Raw genomic sequence first — 19,358 nt, 5'->3', positions numbered from 1 at the left:
CGTCATCATCCGTTGATTACCGTACGCTATATGGAACTAAACGTTCAATGGGATACAGCACATAACCTCAATGCAAGACAAATTTTTCAGTGTGCTGAAAATACGGTCTTATACACAAATATCATAATACAATCTAACCAAATGTATTTTACAATTTGTACCGGAATGTGTTATCGGCACAATTAAAAATTACTCCCAATGCACAAGTTGCTTTTATTTACTGGGAGACTTCTTATTTAATGTTACAAAGAGCCAATCAAGTTGGTATATTATGCAAAAATATTGAGTTGGAGTAAATGTAAAAATTTGGGGAGTTGTTGGCGGTAATGCAATCTTTATTTATGAAACTATATAGAATAAATTGCAATGGCAAATTCACATTAATTTTAGCAACTCCAAAAAAGTTAGAGGTATACTAGCTACCTTTCCAATAAAAACCAAACTCTAAAAACTACCACCGTCGACAGGAATCGATAGATTGGGAACCGAATTTGGGAGGGGAGGTTGGGGGTGGTGATGAGCAGTAGTCGGGGTTTTAGCGCTTCAAACAAACAACAATTAGGTTAAAAGAAACTTTTTTTTTTTTTTTTTTTTTTTTTTGGAAGGAGAGTTGGAGACTAATTAGGGGTAGAAGGAAAAATGAAAGGCTACATGTAGCTCTTACCTAAAATGTAGCCATTCTCTATGTTTTAGTCCTTTGCTATGTTTGTCAACCCATTAGGTTATCTCTAGCTAATGTTTTGTTAAACATAGCCCTTGACTATTTAAATATATATTTTAAGGTAATTATATTTGACTCTATCATATTTGTGTTGCAACCTTATACAATATCTTTAAAACATTTCAATTTCATACATTTACTTATTATTTCATTTTATTTTTATAGTTTCCATCAGTGCCTCCGATATATGCCTACATGGCCATCATAGAGACCACAAGATTTGTGCCACGTGGATAAAAACAAATAAAACAAGTTTTAATTATAAACTAGACCCACTCTGTCCTTCTTCATAATTTACTGGGTTCTTCGTGGTGTTCTTGAGCTGATGAAGACCAAAACTTTTCTGGCTCCTCTCTTTTTCTTCCCTTAATTTATTTTTATCCGCATTTCCCGAAGTCACCTTAAATTACGGATTGTAAATTGTAATACATAGCTTGTATACTTTAATTCACATATGTTAATAAACGCGTGAAAAATCAAAATAATTCTAATACCAGCAGTAAAAATACCATCAAACCATTTTCCATATATATGAACCAATATTTGCAACCATGCATCCACTTGCATTCAACTATTTTTATCTTAGCCGATAATGTTATCCAGTTCTACTCAATTTTCCACGCTCCTATAGTTCTGAAACCCTAACGTGAACTTTACCCCAAGAAGAAACCAAGTTGAAATAAAAATCTCCAAAATGTCTCAGATTCAAAGGACCTTAACACCCGATGATTGAGCTTTCCAGGCAAATGCATGCAGAAGTAAATACAAAAAAAAAAATGCAGAAGTACATGCGTTGCCAATTGGCCATTTCATACATCCCATGCATGGCTGGCTTTGAACTGTCATACACGTGGCAGATGTCAAGGCTCACTTCAACGAGAAATTTTTAATTGTGACGGAAACACAAATGGTACACCACGTGCTTGAATAGGAGTAGTGGGAAATTTTATTTTTTAAGTTATTAACTTTTTAACACACATATTCTACAATTTGTATAATGACACGTGATGTACTATTCCGTGTACCGATCACACTGAAAAATCTCTCTACTGCAACGCTTGGTAACTCTTGATCCCAGGGAAGCTGGGACACATCCAGGTGGCATACATCCAGGGAAGCTGCAGCCAAACCTTACGTCGATCCCAGCAATTAAAACCCAAATTGGGAAATGGGGTCTTAGTATTTGGACAGCACGGGCTGTCACAATACTATATTTTTCTTTTTGGTTGCTGCATAATATTATTTATATATTTTTTTCAAAGATTAAGGAGCAATGGACCTTCTCAAGTCAAACAATTACTTAATCCACATACATCAGTTAGCTACTTCATCAACCGACTGTGCTCTATTTTCTATTAATATAATTCTCCATTTTTTTGGAGTATTTTCTAATTTTATTTAAATATTGCCATCTCACTAGTGACAATTTAATAGTAATTAGCAATAAAAACCTGGCCCACGCCGACAAATCAGAATTGAGGGTTTTAATTAGGAGATTCTCACGAAAATATAACTTAATTAATTAGCCGACCATTTCCTTCAGGTAATTTCAAACATAAGCTAAAAAATTATTAATTAGTAAGCACAATTAATTGATTAATTTGGAGAGGACAGTTCAAGGTTAGCTAACTAAACAGTTGAGATTCTCTGGGGCCGTCCTTTCTAGGGATCGGGAGAATGACAGCCAACCTACAGAATGTATATAGTCGGCGCTATTCTTAATATAATTAATTAATTAAATGGATAATTAAGTTTTTGCATGAGGAAAATATATGATTATCGTGGAATCTTCACAAAGTTTAACTCAATCACAAGTACGCTGACTGGCAAGTGAGTGCTGTTTAAGCTAATTGGCAGTGTTAAGAAAGAAGATAAATATATTGCCATAGGGATTAATTCTACCAAAAATAAAACAATTTATACACTTAAATTAACATCAATCACCCTAGCTAGTTGACAACTTGTGACTACAATACCAATATATGCTTTTGATTTATTTTTTGGTATTGGGTATATGATGCTGCATTATATAATTTTATAATGTATTTTTATGTACGGTTAACTATAATATTTTATAAGGAATTATTATTAGTACTTTAAAAATCTCATTCCACACTCCAAACTTTCTATATTAGGAAAAAAAAATACACTTGTGAGTAGTGTAGAATGAGATTTTTGAAGTGTGCCAATAAGACTTCCCTATTTTATATTGTGGATATATTAATTAATGATATATATGTCGTTGATATTATTTATATTGTTGATATATGTATTAACATATAAAAAAAAAGTTAAGCTAGTTAATTAGCTTTGCTTTTGAACATTTTAATATTACTGATATACGTCGTTGATATTAGTAATATTGTCGTTGATATATGAACGTATCAAAAGAATAGTGTTATCTACACATTTACTTTTACTTCTTACACATCCCTTTCAATTTTCGGCCGTCAGATCGAATAAATTGAAGAATATCAATAATTAATAAAAATGTCTGAGAGCTAAAAATAAATATGTGAAGAATGCTATCCAATCCGCATTCCCCTATATGACCTAAATATATGCATTGACTCGCATGCATATATGACATGGACTGCAAAATCTGCAGTATATTGATGGGAAGGAGTGCCGGTGTGAAATCGCAGATATGTATTAATTGGATACGTGGGGAAGCATGAGTATCTCTTTATGTATGGGAATTGTGTAGTCCAAGGCGGACTCCATTGGATATTGCTGGAGGACTCCGTTGGCTGCATATATTAGCTCAGATTTGCAAGTAGAAGATCACATCTCACTGCAGATTCTTAACTATATCAGAAAATCTCACACCGATATGCTTAATTAGTTTGTAATCCTCCAAACACCCATTTGCATTTGCTTCGCTGCCTTTCCAAAAATATTGAATTCTAATAGTGTGTGTGTATATATATGGGATACTTTGGATGCGATCTCTAATCTCTAACACCCTTTGACTAAAACCTTAATGATATTCAAAGTTTGATCAAAGTCCATTGACTTTGTACACCTCATTATGTTACTATTAATATTTATATTTTTATAGTTTTGACATTAATTGTTTGATATTTTATGAGATTTATAATCCTACAAATTTAAAATCCCTCATTATAATACTATTAGAAACGGCTACAATAAAAAAATTTAAACATTTTGATTGAATAAATGGATAAAAACTATGTAACAATAAGAAATAGTAAATGGCAAAAGAATGTATCCATAGTGTTAAAAAAAAAATTGGTACATTTCACATATAACAAAGTGGTACATTGAAGAATGGGTACATTATAAATAAATTAGGGTACAAATAAAAGATTAAAAAATTATGAGTACAAATGAAAATTTTAAAAAATATGGGTGCAAAAAGAAATTAATACATGGGTACATATTAAAACTAAAAAGAAAATACTACAAATTTAAAAAAGATTGCAAATTAAAAGTGGGTACAAACTAAAAATATAAATATATGATACAAAGTTTAGCCATAAAACATAAATATACTATTTGTAATTTTTCTATCATTGATTAATTATACAATGTCACGTGACGGTAAACACATGGACACAAATACAAATAAAATTTTAAAAAATATGGGCATAAAAAGAAATTAATATATGGGTACAAATTAAAATTGAAAACAAAAATTGGTGCAAATTAAAAAAAGGTTTGCAAATTAAAAATGGGTACAAACTAAAAATAAAAATATATGATAAAAAATTTAGCCATAAATATAAATATACTAATTGTAGCATTTTTAACACTAAATGAATATATTTAACAATAAAAAATATTGTATTATTGAAATAATTAATGATGTTATTAATACCCAACTATCTTAATCAAAAATTGAAAAATAATAAGGTTTTAATCAATGAAGTAACAAAAGAAGAGATAATAATCTAATTTCTCGTGTATATATATATATATATATATATATATATATATATATATATATATAAAATACTGTGGCTAGCTCGTCAACAGTCAACGCGTACAATATTTTAAAGTTGCCACGGTGGTGAGAGATCTGCAGGTCATCAGTTTAGTTTGGCTGTGGAAATTGAATTGAAGTCAACAAAAGATGGCACCAAGCTGATCAAATTGTACTTCTCTTCCGGTGCAGGATGCAAATACAATAAGAAGCTAGCTCGCTAGGGATTTTGGGCATATAGTTTCCAAATCCAATAAGAAGCGCCGCAATGAGAAGAAAAACTTCTCTGTCTCCATTGCATATATTCTCTTTCTTTCCACAAGGATTTTGTGAGAATAAAGATAAAACGAGAACCACATATAAAGAGAAACTTACCGAGAATGCTATCGTATTACCAAAGTTAGTCCTAATATGGAATGAAAAAAACGTATCTGCAGTTTTGATGCTATTTTGACAGTATTTCAAGCATATCAGGGCTAGTAAGAAAGAGAGAGAGCGGGCATGTCTTCAAATTTTGTTCTTCTTCTTTTTTTTTTTTTCTTTTTCTTTTTCTTTTTTTTTTTTTTTTTTTTTTGACAAGAAACGATAATATGCTCTTTCATTAATCAACAGAAACAAATACAAGGGTTTTATTGGGTACATAGCTCCAGTGACCAACAAATTGATCTAGAGTGAATTTGGGCAAACAGACAAATAAGAGTAAACCCCTAGTAGACTACCACAAGCATGAACACACAACTGCCAAGCTCACAAGTGCCACTAGTACAGATATCTCACAATAAACGAGAGCCGCAACAGAGCAATACCAGCAGCCATAATGGTCATCCCTGAACAACGAGGCCACACACTACTACAAAATTGGTTTAATGTGTCAGAGAGTGGTGGCGGTTTTATACTATTACTGTTGGATAAAATATTTCCGACAACATGTTTAAAAAGTGTCGGATAACAAAGTACTACTGTCGCTTATATCCGACATTAATGCACTACTTTCTAACAAGAATAATGAAGCGGGACCTTAACTCCACTAGATTTATTTTTTAAATAATTTTAACCAATTCTAGCAGATATATCCAACATGAGTAAGTAATGTGTCATATTACATTGTATTATTTTCAAATTTTTAATACTAACTCTGGCGGTTATATCTGACACAAATATTTTCAAATTTTTTATAATAACTTTGTCGGTTATATCCGACACAATTATTATTTTATATTTTTAAATTGTGGCAAATTTTGGATGGGATATTTCCCACCATTCTTTACGTTGAAAAGTGTGTTGTCGGTTCTATTCAACGATAATAGGAAAGTGTGTCGAACACATTTTTACATTGTTGTTAGTTTTAACCGACAATACTACCAATTCTACATTATAAAACCGCTCTCCTTCTTCCTTGCACTGTTGCCTTCTCCCTTCCCCAGTTTCTTCTCCTTCTCGCTGCATTCATTTTCCTCTCCTCCTTCTTTCCTTCTCTTTCTCTTCTCCCCTTCTCCTCTCTCCTGTCTTATTCTCCTCTTCACCTTCATTTCCTTTTCGTTTCCCCCTTCTTCTTTTTGGCATCTCTTTCTTCTTTTCTCCCCTTCCTTCTTGTCATTTCATCTTCTTAGCATGCTTTTTTATCCACTTCATTCAGTTCCTCCATCATTCTCTCCATGATAGTCGCCGATCTCATCTCCCCGTCTTCTCTCTCTAGGATGACAACACAGGATTTATGTGAAACACTAGAAATGTCTCGCTTTCCTACTCCCGTTTTCTATTGTGTGTAAGAGATTTTGCTTATCTGAGGTAATTAGTGATGGATTTTGTTTCAACTTTTTCGAGTTAACTAAAAATTTTTAGTTCCCTAATTTTATTATGGTTTTGTAGTTTTTGTGCAATTCAATCTATTTTTATACTAATTTGCTAATTATCAAATTTCTCATACATTGTTCTATTTAAACCATATTTATTTTATCTAATTTGTTAGTATTTAGTGATGTTTTTGGCATCAATTGCTGTTGAGATTTTCTTAATTCATGTTTTCTCATGTGATGGACTGTTGTTCTGCAGTGAAGAGCACCGAAATAAGAAGAGGGGGAAAGGAGAAAGGTAGCACTGATGAAGAAAAGAAGAAAAGGAAAAGAAGATAGGAAAAAGGAAAAGTCATCATTATGTTTTTTAACTACGAACTGGTGGTCCAGTGGTAAAAGGCGGATTACGAGGCTTCTTTAAAACTAAAAATTGGAGGTCTCAGGTTCGAAATCCGCTGCTAGAGTGGAAGCCAGACTTGTGGCCAAGGGAAGACTGAAATACCTCTGTGAGTCTTCCCGGCCCTCGGCAGAAGTGGATAACCGTGACTTGCTACCAATTGTCCCTTTTTTTAAAATAAAATCATTATGTTTTCTTTATTTTGTTGTATAAACACTTTGTATAATGAGATTTATTGTTAAAGAACATTACCAATGGAAGCATTTATGACAGATATGGAATTTTAATTTTTTAATTTTTTTAAATGAGCATGGGTGTCGGATAAAGGAGCATTTTTGTTTATTTTTACTTTTATTCAAAACATAAATTTAGTTTATATTCTTTTATATTTTTATTAAATGTGACATCATTGCCTTTATATCTAACTGGATTTCTCAACAATTGATGTCCCCTATAACCGAGAGGAGTATTAATGTCACTTGTATCCGATACTATTTTCTTGGCTGATTAAGAGTCATATCTGACAGGAAAAGCCTTGTCGTGACTCATGCAATGTTGTTGGTTATTTTATCTGCCACTTCATGAATTTTTGTCGGATTTTTTGCTAATATCCGACATAAATAGGGTTTTCTTGTCGTTTTTTAGAACGATACTACTGAGTACTTTTGTAGTAGTGACATAAAGTTATCACGGTAGAGCAAGACCACATCAAGTCACTGTTGATAGACGAGACTACATAACGCATCGCACAAAGGTGAAGACAAATCTAGCGAAAACAACAGCGCCACCACGGTGCACATAAGGCGAGTGAAAACAACTGCACTACTCCGAGAAGGAATCCATTGGTCCACTCATCACAGATGGGGATGAGGCACACAGGCCAAGACCACCTATAAATTCGCCTGAGTGAGGTACTGGCATCCACACATCGAGCACCAAAACGGCTAACTGTAACAGGCAGTAGAGCCACCAGGTCCGAGCCGCACAAGCCTAGCCACCAGATCAAGCTAAGCCGTCAGAACAAGTCGAACCGTCAAATCTGAGTGCACACAACAGTGCAGCCACTGGAACCAAATGAGGAAGGTCATACTACCCTATAAAAGAGTTGAAGAAGATGGATCCAAACCACCTGCAGCTCGAATCCACCCCACGCCAAGAAAAGCCAATACCAAAACAAAAAAATCTTGAAAGGGCATGCCCATATCAGGGTACAAGGCATAAATCCGATGAATGCTACACACAAAAAGGTAGGAGATAAGCATAGGAGGGGAGATGAGGTAGGTGAAGGCCGAAAAGGAGAAGTCAACATGATGTTGGGGGGAAGAAAGTCATGGATGTCGAGGAGGAGAAGGTTGAGATGGAGAAAAAGGGGGAAGAAGGGGGAAAAAGAAGGGAGAAAAGGCTAGGAGGGAAGCTGCCATCGGCCCCCAACCATAGCCTTTGGCGACGATGGAAACAGCCGGCTAGGGTTTTGTCGAGGGAGAGAGCTTTTGGAGAGATAGAAAGTCCTGACCAAATCCTTCAAATTTTGTTCTTAAGAGGCCAAAAAATTTTAATGTGTCTAGTTCATAAACAAAAAAAAAAACTTTTTGAAAAAGCACGTACTAAATGCTTCGATTAGAGTATTATGGAGATCATATGATGTAGGAGAGATATGAGTCAATTCTGATGAAAAAAGATAAAGAAAATAAAATGTCTCAAATTTTGGAAAAGAAGAATTAAGGTTCGGAAATATTGGATTTAATCGATATGGCGACAAAAAAGCCATCAAGAAATATTCGGGTGTCAGAATTGCACATATATATGTCGTTTTAAAGGGAATTGTGAGAAGAACGCCTCATGGTTAGATCACAAGCTTGTCATGTTTAAGGTCAAAATGATAGTTTAGGCTTCAAAAATAGCGTTTTAAAGTTTGTAATAAAAATAAAAATTTTCATTTTTCCATCTTATTAACGTTTTGTATTTCTTAAGACCTCCTATAAACTTACCAAGGTCAGATTAAGTCTATTTAAACCCTTTGGCTCCTATTGTAATCATCAATTTCAGAATTAATTAAACGACCTTTGGGTTTTCTCTTAAACTCTAATGGATTCAGAAAACTTTGTTCTTCAGGGTATACGTTTGTATCCCTTTTACGCATGCGTTGCATCACCATATATTTGTATTACATTAGTGTACCATATAATATGACAAATGATTGATATGACTAAAATTCAATACCAAAAATTCATTAATTAACATAGCATAAACATATTACTTATCAAATCAAATATTATACCAATATAAACATAAATATAACATTCCGAGCATTTTTCTTAAAAAAAATATATTTAGAAGTAACCCCAAACAGCCCATAGTCAATGTATCATCAGACACACACACACACATACTCATGGAACACAAAAATTAAAAATTAAGAAGTCCATGATAGCCAAATCAGCAAATAATAACAAAGGGGAACATCAGCTAAACCACAAATCGTACGTATGCACATTCATGAACCCAAATCCCCAATCCCACCTATAAATACCACTCCCAACTCCCACACTTTTCCTCACTCCTCCTCACTACTCCAGTTTAACCTACACAGACTTGGCCATCCTCCGAAGAAGAAGAAGACGAAGCAACAATTCTTCGATTATCCCTAAAAATTTCAAAGAATGCCTTCTTCCGATTCGCCAATGTCTCTAATCATTTCCAAATGCACCGTCTTCCCTGACCTGCCCTCCTCCCTCGACGACCTCCCCCTCTCCGTCTCCGACCTCCCCATGCTCTCCTGCCATTACATCCAGAAGGGCCTCCTCTTCCCCCTCCCTCCCTACCCCATCATCCCCTCCACCCTCATCCCCCTCCTCAAAAGCTCCCTCTCCCAAACCCTCTCCCGCTTCCACCCATTGGCTGGCAGACTAACCACCTATCCCACCGGCCAGGTGTACATCAGCTGCAACGATGCTGGCGCCGACTTCATCCACGCGTCCGCCCCCAGTCTCTCAATCAGAGATGTTTTGGGCCCTGCTGACGTCCCCGATTGCGTCAAGGAGTTGTTCGCCTTCGACAGGACCGTCAGCTACACTGGCCATCACAACGCAATCCTGGCCGTCCAGGTCACTGAGCTCAACGACGCCGTTTTTATCGGATGCTCCGTCAACCACGCCGTCACCGACGGCACCTCCTTCTGGAACTTCTTCAACACCTTCGCGGAGCTCTGCCGAGCATCTTCACTATCACCGAATGAGAATTATAACTACAAAAAATTGACAATCACGAGGCAGCCGGACTTCAGCCGGAACTCGGTTCTGATCTCGCCTGCAGTGCTACGATTCCCAGACGGCGGTCCGAAAGTCACATTCGACGTGGACGAGCCATTGCGGGAGAGAATTTTCAGCTTCAGCAGAGAAGCTATACAAAAGCTCAAGGCCCGAACCAACAACAAAAAATGGTCTGAAAGCGAAGACGTTTTGCTGAGCGCCGTCGAGATTCTTGGGAAGCAGAGTAACGACCCCTACCAAAACAACGATAACGGCGCGAGAGTGACGTCAATTATTGAAAACTGGTTCAAAACTTCGAACGCGAACTCCAAAACTACGGAGGAGATCTCGTCGTTTCAGTCGCTCTGCGCGCTGCTCTGGCGATCCGTGACGCGCGCGAGGAACCTGCCGTCGTCCCAAATGACGACGTTCAGAATGGCGGTGAACTGCCGTCACAGGCTGGAGCCAAAACTGGACGCATTCTACTTCGGGAACGCGATTCAGAGCATCCCGACGTACGCGACGGCGGAAGAGGTGCTGTCGCACGACACAAAGTGGTGCGCGGAGCAACTGAACAAGAGTGTGAAGGCGCACGATAATAATAGTGTGCGGGGCGTCATTGAGGATTGGGAACGGAACCCGCGGGTGTTCCCGCTTGGGAACTTCGACGGTGCGATGATGACGATGGGGAGCTCGCCGAGGTTCCCGATGTACGACAACGATTTCGGGTGGGGGCGGCCGATGGCGATTCGGAGCGGGCGGGCGAATAAGTTCGACGGGAAGATATCGGCGTTTCCGGGGAGGGAAGGAGGTGGCAGCGTTGACCTCGAGGTGGTTTTGGCGCCTGACGCAATGGCTGGTCTCGAAACAGATTCTGAGTTCATGCAATACGTGTCCAGCTGAGCCTGTAAAATGACGTTATATTTTGTTTAAAGCTTAGAAGGAAGAGGTAAAAAGATAGGATGTGGGTGAATGTAGGGAGGATTAGTCGCATCGAAAAATTTCTCGTCAAGAGAGATTTTTCAATGTGATCAGAATATAAGATAATATATTATGTGTCAGTATTTAAAAAATAAAATTTTAAACTAGTTATATAAAAATATGTAATTTATCATCCGCGTTCCAGTTATTTTGAAAAATTTCTCCTTGATCAAAGAATGAAATTCGATCAGTAGTCTCCAATGACCGTTGGATTACTATGGGCCCCTGGGTGCTGATGTGGGATTGGGTTGAACGGGGGTGATTAATCTGGTCTGGAAGAACAAAGGGAGGGATGTACTGCTGTCTATTTGTGAATTCCTTTTTATTTGTAATATAAGTATTTTCTTATGTCATTTTAGATGTGTATTAATTTTCGTTACAATTTTTAATTCCTTTTTTCCTTCAAGACCTACATATATGCAAAGTACGATAGTCAACTAGGATAAAGACAAGCATATTATCTTAATCAACTGAAGTGAGATTAAATCTTCTGCATTTAAAATAAATATGACATCTCAGTAGCTTCAATTATTGACTGACATATTTTATAAACGTAATTTTTCTTAATTTTGTTATTATAAACGTACTATGTGTCAAACAGTAAACCTAGTTTATAATCAAACCATAGATGTAGTTTTGAGGCTAATGTTTGGGCCGCATTGATGTTAAGTCTCTTCACTGAGTCCAGCAAGAGTACGACGTCGCATCAATCTCGACGCTTTTAAAATTCTTACAACCCAAAATCTCAGGCTTCATCAGCCTTCGTCTCAACTTCTCGACAGCCGGAAACTGGAGTTGGACCTCAGCAGCAACTCCATCTCGGCTGAATCAAACGCCTTCCCTGCCGCCGCGTCTCCAGATCCGGACCGTCCTGAACCTCAGACGATGAGTAGAACCCGGATTCTCAGAAACCCGATTGTATTCGTATTCGGGTTCGTGTCGATTTCTTGTTTCGTAATCCTCACAATCTCAATACTGCGGCTTCCAGACATCCCGCTCGGACCATACGTCGCCACAAAAGCCAGCCGAAAAGCCTCACAAAACGACAAATTACCGATCGGGAAGTTCGGAGAAATGACGCTCGAAATGCTGCCGGAAGATCTTCCCTTCACCGTGTTCCTCCCTTCGGAGAGAGCCTTCGCGCGCGATCTGCGGCTGAGATGGAAGGATAGCTTGTCGCCCGAGAAGATGAACGACACTTACGCGATAATTTCGCGAGTGCTGGGGTTCTCGACGGTGCCGAGGAGTATTGCTTCGGACAATGTGCCGATTGGGAAGGAGCTGTCGTACGATTCGATATCTGGGTTTACGCTGTGGTTGTCGAAGGAGGAGGACGGGGCGGTGGTGGTGAACGGAGTTCGGTCGGAGAGGGTTGATGTGAGGAGGAAGGCGAGCGTGGTGCATGTTATGGATGGGGTTGTCATGGATGCCGAGTTCCAGCAAGCGTTTCAGACCGAAGAAGAAGAAGACTGAGTGAAAGAGTGAAAAAAAAAAAAACTCAACATCTGCAAATTAACATCATGTTTTAACTTCAAATCCTGTACCCTCCAAAAATTACTCAGAGAAACATATGAATTTGATTTTGTAATCGTTTCGACTTAATTTGATAACGTACTTATTTTCTAATGATGTTCTCGGTTTGAACCGAATCGTAATTTAGAACCCCTGTACTTTTTAAGCACTGGTTGCTTGTAAACGCACGAGAAATCATGAATCTGAATACTTCAAACGCTATGCGTTTGGAAATGAACGGAAAATCAAGGATCGATATTTCGGTTCCAATTTCATTAGGTTACTAACACGGATGGAACAAGGCGTCAACAAAGGAAAAAGAAGGAAATCAACGGAAATTTTAGAATACAAGACAAGTATCTCCATTATCGCTCGAGAACCCGGAAATCATATGTTCGAAAGGAAGTGAGCAGCGTCTGGGGCATAGCTAAAGATTAGGTTGATTGCTAAGGAGGCATGTCCTATGCATCCCTCCAAATCAAACTCAAAATCCATCAAGCGCATCGGTTATCTTCGTCCAACAGATGACGCCCCTCTAAAGTCCGAGCGAAATTTAAATACTTCTAGCTTCCAGCGGCAGCTGATACAGCAACTTGTTTAGAGTCTTCTGCCTTTTCGTGCTCCTTATTGTGCATCTGAAATATTCCAAAATTTTCACAATAAAATCGTGATGAGCAGACAAAGAATGATGTCGTCTCTTGTATTGATGTAAAAGAGGAATCCTAATAATAAAGTAATACATTCATGGAAATGCATCTCACCTTGTTGTTGATCAAGTTGTGAAGAGCGATAACACTTCGGATGAGGGATGAAAGATAAATAACCAACATCATATCATTTGTTTTCACTGCACATGACAACAAGAACATGAACTCTCTAACAAAAGAAGCATTTGCACAAGAACAAATCTAACCAAAAAGCGGTTTATGCGAAAGGTTGGGTTTACCTGAAAAGGCCTTGACCAAATCAGAAACATTAAGATTTGGAAGTAGATTGAACACATCCTGCATGAATTTTGAATAGCGAAATAAGAAAAATTACCAAGTTTGATGGTGAAATTATCAATAGGGGCGAATATATAGAACCATATTTCATTTGGAGCAACAAAAGTATTTAACGAAAAGCTTCCGGTATTGTTCACTTTAACGAAAAACCACATTTTTACTCTAAAGAGTCAATCCTGGTACTATTCACTTATAACACATTTTTGTCCTTTTCGTTAAACTCAAAGTTTTCAAGCCCTTTTCATTAGTTTTACTAATTATCAATAGGCGGCAAATACATAGAAGAACCATATTTCATTGTGGAGCTACAAAAGTTAGATATAAATCAAACTTGCACCAAAACCTCATAAAAGTTGGAGAGATATCAGATTATGGCTTGTACTATATATATGGTAAGCCAAAGCCAGACCTGTAGGTGGTACAATATCTCGTGGTTTAATGGGAGCTTGCCATCAATAACAAGGTCGAGATAACCCCGAATCTCTTTAAGTCTTGCTTCCAATCCCTTCAAACCTGTGAGTTTCCCTGTAACCTGTACAAGGATAGGATACTAAGTTTTTTGTATTGCCTTTTATACTCATAAGAAACTCTAATCATTTCAACAACATACACTGGTGCACACACATCCATATTCACAGACATGCATGTCTGTTTGTGAGTGAATAAAAAGCGAAAATGCTAAATGAAAATCTAATAAAACCGAACCTCTGTTGCAAGAGTGCTGATGGTTGTATCCTTTACGTCTCTAAGCAAGTGTTCCACTCCTGTTAAAAGGGAAAAATGGTAAATAAAAACCATATGTAGGATCAAAATGACACCCACCAACGCACAAAGGAAAGCAAAAATTAAAATGTGAACGCAATAAGTTAGAAGTCATTCCAATCAATGTTAAAATAAAGGAGGGCATACCAATTTCCTCAACTTCATGGGCAGCAATTTCAGAAGGCACATGAACAAACACCTTCTGACTTTTCTGGGTAGCATTCTGTACCCATACCGAAATGTTAATTCAAGTTTGTAGCATTAAAACCAGATTTCAAGTTAAGAAAAGCAATGTAAAAAAATTGTGATTCTACCTCTTTAACCTCTTCAACAGTACAGTAAGCTTTTGTGGGTATTCCCAGCTCCTTAGGTTGGACATCTATAATGACCAAGACAGGATTTGGAACATAGCTGAAAATCAAAAGGAAAACATGATATAGGGGGACAAAAAGATAAATATTAACGAAAGTATAAGAAAGGGAAGTATGTGCCTGTAGATGGATGCTAAATTTAATAATGTTCTGCCGCGATAGAGATAAAAAACTAAATAAGTATGCCAGAATATTTCAACTGTTTTATTAAATACAACCATCAATAGTTACTGTTTACAGATATAGTGCTTCTTCTTAACCAACCATCAATAATTTACAGATAACTGATGCACAACCTCAAAATTTCCATAATCTCAGCCATCTTAGTTACTGTTTTTACCAAACTTCAAGTTACACCAACAAAACGGTATAACACAATGAGGAGTAAAGAGAAAAAAAAGAAGGGGAGAACCGGAAGAAGTGCACTTTTGCTTCTTCTAGTTTTAGTCAATGGAGGACTTAGTTTCTCCAATCTCAGTGTGAGCAATATGAACCTTACACGTCTCAGTTTATCTCCATGAAGTCCCTCAAATTAATTTTGTTGACCAGCCTTGTTATAACTTATAGGAAGCATTCATGATATTCATAGCCTAATGGAATCTCAGGTCCAAGTAGCACTGTTTGCATAGAGCTGAGAAACTTACTCATTAAATAAACCGTGAATGTCCAAGTCATTTTCTCGCAATTTGGGCCCTGTGCTGTACCATCCCACAACATGCTCCTTAGCTGCAAAAAATTATGTGTCAATCTTTTCATCATAACATATAATGTATGTATCGGAAATAAGAGATGTATCCTTGATTAGTACCATTTATTCTCTTTGCCATGGAATACATGGCTTCGTGGTAGTTGTGATCAAGAAACCAGATACTTGGGTCCTTGTCATCCTCTTCAAAGGGCACTGAGAACAGAAATTCATGTATTATATGAGTCAAAAGTAACGTGCTTGAACTGGAAACATAAAAGGTTTTAGAATAAAAATTATAAAATAAAACATGGAAAGGCAAAATAAGAAATCTTCTAGTCTAATAAGAGCACAAACCAAACTAACAAGTTAAATTTAAGGGGACAAGCTCGAGGCTGACGCTACATCACAATCTCTCGGAAAACCAACAAGCAATCTCGAAGTCAAAGCAGTACAAGAACGCAAGTGTAGAGACCAACAACGAAGGAACGTACAATTCAATAGGAAGCTGAAATAGAAAGCATATTGTGCCGTACATACACTAATAAATCTCCAAATTGCACGAGTCTACGCATTCGGAAAGCAAATATTTGCACATTTATGCTACAAAGACATCAGTACCTCCGAGTTCAACCCGAAATGAATTATCAAATTGCATTACTTTACCTTTTGTACATCTAAATTTTGAAACTTGGTCTAAATTACGTGAGTACTAATTCATATATCAGCATACAAATGCAAGATAAATTTGTTCAGCCAATTTAATTTCAAGCGCAAAGCAGCAGATATATAGAGCTTAAAGACCAATTTTTCCCACTAAGCAAACAATAATTAACAACAGCCGGAGCAAAATTCAAATTCAAATTCAAAACTTCCTTAATCAGATAAAAAAATCGAAAATTCAATAAAATTATTTAAAAATAAATAAAAGCAAACGAGATCCAGACAGAGCCGAGAAGCTGCGGGAGTAAAAGAGCGAGAAATAAACGAACCGGCGTAGCTGTTGGTGACGTCGACGGTGCCTTTGAACGACGAGCCGAGCAGAACTCCGACGACGCGCTTGCGACTGTCTTTGGCGACCCTGTTGTAGTTGTCGACGATGCTGAGCAGAACCAGCGGGTGAACTATCACCTTTTCGATCGGCCTCGATGAGATTTGCTGCGTTTTGATCACATCCATTGCTAGATTTCTTCTGCTTTCTCTGAATTTTCCTGCTTTTTTGCGGAAATTTTTGAGTTAGCTTCTCCCGCAGGAAACCTTTCTCCCTATAATTTGTCTGTAAAAAGCTGCTTGCTCGGCTGTTGTTCTGTTTCCTTCCGGTTCTCACACCAATATTATATGTGAAATACTTTTGTTTGCTTCTGGAGAAATGCGTTGGGCCGCAAAGCCCATGTTGTGACATTGAGCCTAAGATTTATGGGCTTTATTACGGTAAACTTCATTGCTTTTCGGCCTTTCGCAAATTGTTTATCCTTTTTTTTTTTTTTTTTTTTGAGCTTTTGGCTAAAGTGATGTTGAAATACAAATGTTTCGATTATAAAAAAGTCACTTTCTATTATTAGTCTCAGGTTTTGTGAAAATAAAAATTAAAATGTCGGAGATAATTTGTCGAAAATATATAGACTAGTTTCAACGACACAAATATAAGATATCACCGACATGCTAAAAACAAATCATTCTAGCCGGTCATGTTATTGTTATGGCCCTGACACTTGTATCAGAGTACTCATACATGCTCGTCTCAAAACCATTCCATGGCAGGGTGAGATTCTTACGTCCCACAATCAGATTAGGTAGATTGTCCCACTCATTTAGAAAAGAGCGGAACCTTTGCAATGAAGTTTGTACCTACATGAGGAGAGGTTCTTACGTCCGCCCTGGCGGATGGGGCATAAGCAAGGCACACAGGAAGACTATTTGGGTGAGCCAAGGTCAGCAAATTAAACATGGGGACTCCAGGTTTACGAGTATGGTTGTATGGCCTTTTTTTTTCTTTTCTTTTTTTTTTCAACCCCATCATCTTATTAAGATAAGAATGGAAATACAAATGAGGGGGACATAAAGCCAAGCCTCATTGATGGAAATAACATAGCAAGTAACACGATAAGGGAACCCCACTTACAAAGAAAACACATGAAAAAAATCATCTAAAACGATAGCTGGTAGAAGCAGAAATATCATGAATATAAGCAGACGCTGCACATGAAGGAACGTTGGTTCCTCTTGCATAAGGCCATGTCCAGAATTCCTCTTGTAAGTGGTTCGGACCATCTAGAGTGTTCGGACCATCTAAAGTGTGTGTTTATAATTTTCCTAAATAAAATGACACAGTATATACAACAATTTCACTCTTTGAAATGTCATAGGTAAATAAGAAGTAAACAAGTTGTATACACTCCCCTTTAATTTGAACTAGAAGAGTCACACTTCTCGTTTCAATATTGAAATGGGTATTAAGCTCGAATATCCCTTTTGTTAAATTACTCTTATGCTATCACTATTTATTATTACAACTTCCAAAACTACTCTCAATGTATGAGATTCCAGAACCGGAGCTTTAAGTTATTCATGAATGGCCAATTTTTCTGAACGACAATATTATATTTTAATCTAATTCCAATTGTATAGAAAGAATTCAAACTCGAGTGCATAAGAGATAACACATCCGATCAAATAATGTAAATACGCTCAGATCCGCATGAAAGAGCAGGTTTAGAATCTCCAAATGAAATTTAAGAATAGTTTTGGTAGTTGCCATTACTTGGTAAGGATAAAATGAGAGCTGTGGGCAAGTGGGGAAGCAGACCCAAGGTAAGTAAAAGGTATATGAGTCATATGACCAAGGCCAAGTGTAGCAATTCCATTCACAATTTTGCAGCCCAAGGAGACATTTCTCACGTGGCCAAGAGAAAGTTCCGATTTCCAAGCCATTCATACAAACAAGAAACCCAACAGAGTAAATCACAGAGAAATTAATAACAACAAGAAAGTGCACATGCAGAGAAGAATGTCCAAGAATTTTCCAATATTTTAATTCAACAACTCAAATTAGCGTCAATACTGCGTAAACTTTTCAACCTCTATCTCTCCCTCCTTACCTTTCTGTTGACCCTTCATGCCAGCTGCTAAACCCTAAATTCTACAAATGGCAGCCATGGCTACTAGCTAGCTAGCTGGAGCTTCTTTTTTTTTTCGTTCATTTTCTCATAAATTTGAAGCATGTAAATTATTGGAAACTTAAGCGCAGATCCAAAGGTGGAAGGTCCATTTCTGCCCCAACAGTGTAAGTAAAAGCTGATGTCTCCTTGCAATATTCATTTGCATGAAATCTCAGCTTCTCTCCTTCAGATTCGTTTAAAGAGTTTATCGGGAAAAGTTGAAGGGTCTCAATCACTCTCGCCGGCTCCGAAACCTGATTTATTTCTGCAATGAACGGAACATAAAACCACGACATCAGCAAAGAAAAATATTAACTGAGAGTTTGAACACTCATGATTAGATGTGCGGCCCAGAATTCCGGTGCATACTAGAAAACCCTAAAGTGAAGAACATCAAAAAAGATAAAATTTTAACAGCTAATGATTAATTAACGTACGTTTTGGAGACGGCTTGTTCTCCTGATCTCGACGAATGATATCCTTGTCATCAATAGAAACTTTACGCCGCTTTTGTCTTTCTCTGGCTTTGTGATTCTGAAACCAGTAAAAGACGTTCTTGCTCTCGATCTTTCCATAAAAGCTTAGCTGAGAAGAGATTTTCTGAATCTGATCAGTGCTCGGCGTTCGGAGTCCAGACCTGAACAGGTCAGTCAGCACTTTAACCTGTTCAATGGTTGGATTCCAACGCCCGCACTTGGTTCCACTATTACCATTACCACCGCCACCACCACTGCGAAAACTCGATCCTTTGATGCAAAACCCTGGCATGCCATCGTCCAT

The 19,358-nt window shown here is 37.4% G+C and overlaps 4 protein-coding genes across 4 annotated transcripts; 2 read left to right on the top strand and 2 right to left on the bottom strand.

Moving 5' to 3' along the window:
• Positions 1 to 9,404: 9,404 nt before the first annotated feature.
• Positions 9,405 to 11,095, top strand: LOC103942440 (uncharacterized acetyltransferase At3g50280). Its single transcript, XM_048565567.1, has one exon. It carries the CDS (start codon positions 9,518 to 9,520, stop codon positions 11,006 to 11,008), a length of 1,491 nt encoding a protein of 496 aa, XP_048421524.1. The 5' UTR covers positions 9,405 to 9,517; the 3' UTR covers positions 11,009 to 11,095.
• Positions 11,096 to 11,727: 632 nt separating this feature from the next.
• On the top strand, positions 11,728 to 12,712 carry LOC103942989. Its single transcript, XM_018646237.2, has one exon. The coding sequence runs from the start codon at positions 11,972 to 11,974 to the stop codon at positions 12,557 to 12,559; it is 588 nt and encodes a 195-aa protein (XP_018501753.1). The 5' UTR covers positions 11,728 to 11,971; the 3' UTR covers positions 12,560 to 12,712.
• Positions 12,713 to 12,832: 120 nt separating this feature from the next.
• On the bottom strand, positions 12,833 to 16,666 carry LOC103942449 (26S proteasome non-ATPase regulatory subunit 7 homolog A). The gene is made up of 10 exons (XM_009352641.3): positions 16,413 to 16,666; positions 15,544 to 15,636; positions 15,380 to 15,461; positions 14,679 to 14,775; positions 14,512 to 14,587; positions 14,308 to 14,366; positions 14,012 to 14,134; positions 13,545 to 13,602; positions 13,360 to 13,445; positions 12,833 to 13,233 (listed from the first exon to the last, which is right to left on the bottom strand). The coding sequence occupies exons 1-10, from the start codon at positions 16,597 to 16,599 to the stop codon at positions 13,162 to 13,164; spliced, it is 933 nt and encodes a 310-aa protein (XP_009350916.1). The 5' UTR covers positions 16,600 to 16,666; the 3' UTR covers positions 12,833 to 13,161.
• A 1,959-nt stretch (positions 16,667 to 18,625) lies between these two features.
• On the bottom strand, positions 18,626 to 19,358 carry LOC103942988 (WUSCHEL-related homeobox 7-like). The gene is made up of 2 exons (XM_009353178.2): positions 19,016 to 19,358; positions 18,626 to 18,843 (listed from the first exon to the last, which is right to left on the bottom strand). Exons 1-2 carry the CDS (start codon positions 19,356 to 19,358, stop codon positions 18,647 to 18,649), a joined length of 540 nt encoding a protein of 179 aa, XP_009351453.1. The 3' UTR covers positions 18,626 to 18,646.

This window comes from the organism of the source record quoted next, unplaced genomic scaffold (assembly GCF_019419815.1).
Source record: "Pyrus x bretschneideri cultivar Hongxiangsu unplaced genomic scaffold, Pyrus_bretschneideri_v1 Contig4, whole genome shotgun sequence".
NCBI classification, from domain to species: Eukaryota; Viridiplantae; Streptophyta; class Magnoliopsida; order Rosales; family Rosaceae; genus Pyrus; species Pyrus x bretschneideri.
This window is presented reverse-complemented; position numbering and strand designations above follow the sequence as displayed.

What these genes read in the sequence shown, in the direction of transcription:
- LOC103942440 (XM_048565567.1), top strand. Translation starts at nt 9,518, where the DNA reads ATGCCTTCTTCCGATTCGCCAATGTCTCTAATCATTTCCAAATGCACC.
- LOC103942989 (XM_018646237.2), top strand. Translation starts at nt 11,972, where the DNA reads ATGAGTAGAACCCGGATTCTCAGAAACCCGATTGTATTCGTATTCGGG.
- LOC103942449 (XM_009352641.3), bottom strand. Translation starts at nt 16,599, where the DNA reads ATGGATGTGATCAAAACGCAGCAAATCTCATCGAGGCCGATCGAAAAG. An exon ending in CTGTTGAAGAGGTTAAAGAG is followed by an intron (nt 14,588 to 14,678) that starts GTAGAATCACAA and finishes GTATGGGTACAG; the next exon opens with AATGCTACCCAGAAAAGTCA. An exon ending in TTTGGTCAAGGCCTTTTCAG is followed by an intron (nt 13,446 to 13,544) that starts GTAAACCCAACC and finishes TGTCATGTGCAG; the next exon opens with TGAAAACAAATGATATGATG.
- LOC103942988 (XM_009353178.2), bottom strand. Translation starts at nt 19,358, where the DNA reads ATGGACGATGGCATGCCAGGGTTTTGCATCAAAGGATCGAGTTTTCGC. An exon ending in GAACAAGCCGTCTCCAAAAC is followed by an intron (nt 18,844 to 19,015) that starts GTACGTTAATTA and finishes CGTTCATTGCAG; the next exon opens with AAATAAATCAGGTTTCGGAG.